At 34.3% G+C, this 5556-nt stretch overlaps 1 protein-coding gene across 1 annotated transcript; it reads right to left on the bottom strand.

Annotated features, from left to right (window-relative positions):
- Positions 1-52: 52 nt before the first annotated feature.
- On the bottom strand, positions 53-4748 carry LOC121374842. The gene is made up of 4 exons (XM_041501952.1): positions 4034-4748; positions 3223-3280; positions 2295-2557; positions 53-99 (listed from the first exon to the last, which is right to left on the bottom strand). Exons 1-4 carry the CDS (start codon positions 4080-4082, stop codon positions 53-55), a joined length of 417 nt encoding a protein of 138 aa, XP_041357886.1. The 5' UTR covers positions 4083-4748.
- Between the last annotated feature and the right edge of the window lie 808 nt (positions 4749-5556).

Below are 5556 nucleotides of genomic sequence, written 5' to 3'. Positions count from 1 at the left end.
GCCAAGAAGTGTGACTACAACAGAAAACAAAATCTACGTTAAAATGTATTATTCAAAACACCTGACTAATGCATATGCATAGGCAGTCATCGTTTGAATCTGATAACATAGAACGAAGTATCACAAAATCTATACATCTCTTTGTTAAATATATATGTACTTTTTAGCAGTGAGTGCATGTCATTCAGCTATATGTATTCCAATGAGCTCTGCCCTGTGCTAGTTTCGATTTAATAACCTAGTTTGGGTGGCAGTCCTCTTTAAGACGTGCTGGAAGGATGTGTTATCCACTAAAGGATTTCCGCTTATAGAAGAGGCAATATGACAGGCATTGATGAAGTAAACCACTATTTTGCCAAATTCCCACTCGACTCTGAACTGTGCAGAGATATGGCTTTGATCGTGGCTAATGGTTTGGTCGTTCAGATTGTGAAAGACGGACTATAAAAAGCATCGACAAAAGCATAGACATTACTAGTATATGGCAACATAAAACGTACCACTTATATCTCAAATGTATGTATCTCTATTATTACAAGTTTGGTTTTGAAGGACAAAATGGAAAACAAACCACATAATTGTTTTAGTCAGAACATTACAAGACAGGGTTAGGGTTAGGGTTAGGGTTAGGGTTACAGTGTCTAAGAATACATACCCTGAGGAAGTGACAATTTGATCACATAATTGTTTTAGTCAGAACATTACAAGTGTCTAAGTATACATACCCCGAGGAAGTGACAATTTGATCACATAATTGTTTTAGTCAGAACATTACAAGTGTCTAAGTATGCATACCCCGAGGAAGTGACAATTTGATCACATAATTGTTTTAGTCAGAACATTACAAGTGTCTAAGTATGCATACCCCGAGGAAGTGACAATTTGATCACATAATTGTTTTAGTCAGAACATTACAAGTGTCTAAGTATGCATACCCCGAGGAAGTGACAATATGATCACATAATTGTTTTAGTCAGAACATTACAAGTGTCTAAGTATGAATACCCCGAGGAAGTGACAATTTGATCACATAATTGTTTTAGTCAGAACATTACAAGTGTCTAAGTATGAATACCCCGAGGAAGTGACAATTTGATCACATACCGTTTTAGTCAGAACATTACAAGTGTCTAAGTATGCCTACCCCGAGGAAGTGACAATATGATCACATAATTGTTTTAGTCAGAACATTACAAGTGTCTAAGTATGAGATACCCCGAGGAAGTGACAATTTGATCAACATAATTGTTTTAGTCAGAACATTACAAGTGTCTAAGTATGCATACCCCGAGGAAGTGACAGTTTATGATCACATAATTGTTTTAGTCAGAACATTACAAGTGTCTAAGTATGAATACCCCGAGGAAGTGACAATTTGATCACATAATTGTTTTAGTCAGAACATTACAAGTGTCTAAGTATGAATATCTCATAGTGACAGTATTATCACACCGATTGTTGGAGATGACATTACAAGTCATCTGACAGTATACATACCCCGAGGAAGTGACAATTTGATCACATAATTGTTTTAGTCAGAACATTACAAGTGTCTAAGTATACATACCCTGAGGAAGTGACAATTTGTTATATTTATATACAAACCGGAATGATATTACATGTTTGTATATGTAATATAATGCATTATATTAATATACAAACCGGAGTGCTATTACATGTTTGTATATGTAATATAATGCATTATATTTATATACAAACCGGAATGATATTACATGTTTGTATATGTAATATAATGCATTATATTTATATACAAACCGGAGTGCTATTACATGTTTGTATATGTAATATAATGCATTATATTTATATATATATATATATCTATGAAGGGTCTACAGAAATAACCTATGATGTTCAAATAGATAGTCAGTATTATAACGTTCATGTATGTCAAGGTCACAATAACACACTAAATTAAAAACGTACAATTATAGTAGGCCATTAAAAGCAGTTGGTAAATTATGCTTTCATAGGCATAAATATTCCACAATTGCAGCTGTAAACGTTAAAGTTAAAACAATATCACCTGACTAAAATGTTATTAACAGGTTATTCCCGTAGCCCGTTATTAAAATGTACTAGTGAAAACAGTAAAGAAATAAACTGTATATAGCAAATAATTAATGAACATGTACACACATTTAAATTGTTTTTAATTTTCAAATTAAATGTATCTGATATTAGCCAAATCAAATTACACGTATAATATAATGATAGTGGATATTTAATAACATACAACCATTTAAACAGTTTCAAGTTAAAGTAAAAATCATTACCTGGATTTGTCTTGAGAAAGATCTGTTTCAGTAATTCCTCTGCCCTATCCCGTTCCTTTTGAACTTTGTGTGACATGTCGATACAGAACAACGAAGTTTTATCCTTCGTAGAAATGTGAGTTTCAACTTCATACTTCTTGCCAAATTTTGAGGTAATACTGAACCATGTTTGAATATCGTGCATCGATGTTTTGTTCAGGATATTAGGGTGGTACACCTGGCCGTTGACTAGTACAAGATAGCGCAATTTCCAAAGTGATTCTCTGAAAGAACGAAATTATCGAAACTCAAGACGATACAACAAAATGAAGAAAATGTCTTCTTTCAAATCATTAGTTACAGTGTTGTTACCTATTGCAAATGTGAAAACTAACCTAGTTAAAATTGTTTATTAGACAGAAGACGTCTTTGACATCTACATTCCCATAAACAATTAAAAATGTTACATGTATAAGAAAGTAAAGTTTGTTTTATTTAACGACGCCACTAGAGCACATTGATTTTTTTTATCTTATCATCGGCTATTGGACGTCAAACATATTGTCATTCTGACACTGTTTTTTAGAGGAAACCCACAGAGGCTACTCTTTTACGACAAGAAGCAAGAGATCTTTTATTTGCGCTTCCCACGGGCAGGATAGCACAAACAATGGCCTTTGTTGAACCAATTATGGATCACTTGTCGGTGCAAGTGGTTTACACCTACCCATTGAGCCTTGCGGAGCACTCACTCAGGGTTTGGAGTAGGTATCTGGATTAAAAAACCCATGCCTCGACTGGGATCCGAACCCAGTACCTACCAGCCTGTAGACCGATGGCCTAACCACGACGCCACCGAGTCCGGTACATGTATAAGAAGTAGTTATTAACAGTTGTTTATTGAATCTACTCACAATATGATTTCACAACATCAACGAAGCATTCTTACCCAGTTTCAGATATTGTTTCTTCAACGGAGCTGATGGTCACATTCACGTTCATGTGTCCTATAATTAATTAGATTTTACAGAGCTCTTAAAAACTATTTTTCTACTATTTCCTTAGTTTATATATCCATATCTCCAATAAAAACATACACAGGTAATACAGTTTGTCTTAACGTATTATATATTGTATTCCATACATAATAAACCTTACATATACATAAACATGTATACCGATGGCCGACAGCCACAAAATGGTTGTATCCATGGTTACGAAAATAAGATATCCTATTAATGTACTCTCTCTCTCTCTCTGTCTCTCTCTCTCTCTCTCTCTCTCTCTCTCTCTCTCTCTCTCTCTCTCTCTCTCTGTGCTGTGTCTCGTCTCGTCTCCATCTCCTCTCTCTCCTCTCTCTCCTCGTCTCTCTCTTCTCTCTCCTCTCTCTCCTCTCTCTCCTCCTCGTCTGTCTGTCTGTCTGTCTGTCTCTCTCTGTCTCCTCTCTCTCCTCTCTCTCTCTCTCTCTCTCTCTCTCTCTCTCTCTCTCTCTCTCTCTCTCTCTCTCTCTCTCTCTCTCTCTCTCTCTCTCTCTCTCTCTCTCTCTCTCTCTAGAGTTGTTGTTGTTTTTCAACACCATGACTTTCGACATAACCAGTTCCACAGTTGCACGTACCACAGAAACATATGTGTACATACACATACGATTACATGTAAACATTTAAAGATATCTTGTGTTTGTATTAAATACACCTATTCAACTGAAACTTTATTCCATCACAAATATCAGACTATTTAGTGTGCGACACCGGCAGTTTTACCTGTTTTGTTTTTATAGAACCTTTCCAGTGCTTCTTGAAATTTGTGCATATCTTCAGGATGGATCCAAGACTTTATGAACAGAGAAGTGAAGAACTCTTTGGAGATGTATTGTTCAGTGTTTCGTGCCACGCGATACTTCGATCCTGCAAGTGCTTGATGTAATGTAGTTGTATTGATAGGCTGCGACAACTCAGGTTGGACTATGTTCCCATTTGCTTTGATATGAAATCCCAGTAACCATTCAGACAGACTTGAAATGGAATTAAATATAAATTATCATTATTTGTTATAATCATAATGATAATTTTCTCTTTCTCTGTTTTTAAAGTGTTAAATCTAAAACTGTTTTACTTTATTGACATCGACCATAATTATAATATGCAAAAGAAAATTTATCATTTTACTGCCGTCAGAAAGTAATAAATACTAATCCCACAGTTCTTCACATAATTAAGTATTATTATAATCATATAAATAAAACGAGGTGTAATAATTTGTTTTAACTGTGTCTGGATAAAGACGAATCTAAATGATATAGGTCTAATAGATGTATAAGTTAGGACTAGTAGATGTAGAACTTAGGTGTAGTAGATGTAGAACTTAGGTCTAGTAAATGTATAAGTTAGGACTAGTAGATGTAGAACTTAGGTCTAGTAGATGTAGAACTTAGGTCTAGTAGATGTAGAACTTCTAAATGTCACGTTATACAAATGGCCATTGGTAGGCTACATTTCACAATTTACCTTTTTGTTTTGATAAACTATATTTTTGTATTGAATATGTTTCCGTAGTTGTTACTTACCCAGTGGATGTGAACATTTGATCTTGTGTATTGAATGTTACCTCCAGATGTGTGTTACTAAATTCTGCAAACAAGGTAGATATATCTTTGTACGTTTATCTCCAGAATACACATACCGTTTCAAGAAATAGTTTTTGATTTAAATACACAAAACTCACTTAGTAAACTAAAGTTAACCTTTGAAAATGGTACCTTCTTGATCCCCAGACACTTTGAAAGTTAAACACACAATTAATTTGACAGTAATTTTGTCTCAATTCCTCCACAAATATTTCCTGAATATATATGACAGATAGGAAAACATTAATTTCCTTGGACAGACAGAAAAAAGTCTCAAAATTCCCAAAATAATTAACAAAAACAAATGAGGACGACAAATTGTTTTTATGTTATTTACCATTAAATATAAGAACCAATTTACTAAAACTGTAATGTAATGTTCGTGTTTATGATGTATCTGGCTGGGTTTTCGCTGAATCTGCAGTCCAAGTAATGGATCTGTATATAATTAGTGGTGTCCAATTACGTTACGTACGGAACCAGACAGTTTTAGGACTAGTAAGTAAAAATGCATTGTGCTACATCGTTCGATTCATTGAATCATCATGGCGTAAATATTAATGTTTGTCATAAAAGTATTTTAAAAACCCACATCATGTAATATTCCTGTCATTCAATTAGCTTTATTACGTCGGGGTTTATTTCGGACATTATGCGTAT

Source organism: Gigantopelta aegis, chromosome 6, assembly GCF_016097555.1.
Source record: "Gigantopelta aegis isolate Gae_Host chromosome 6, Gae_host_genome, whole genome shotgun sequence".
Classification (NCBI taxonomy): Eukaryota; Metazoa; Mollusca; class Gastropoda; order Neomphalida; family Peltospiridae; genus Gigantopelta; species Gigantopelta aegis.
The sequence above is the reverse complement of the archived record's forward strand: the minus strand, read 5'-3'. Positions and strand labels throughout refer to the sequence as shown.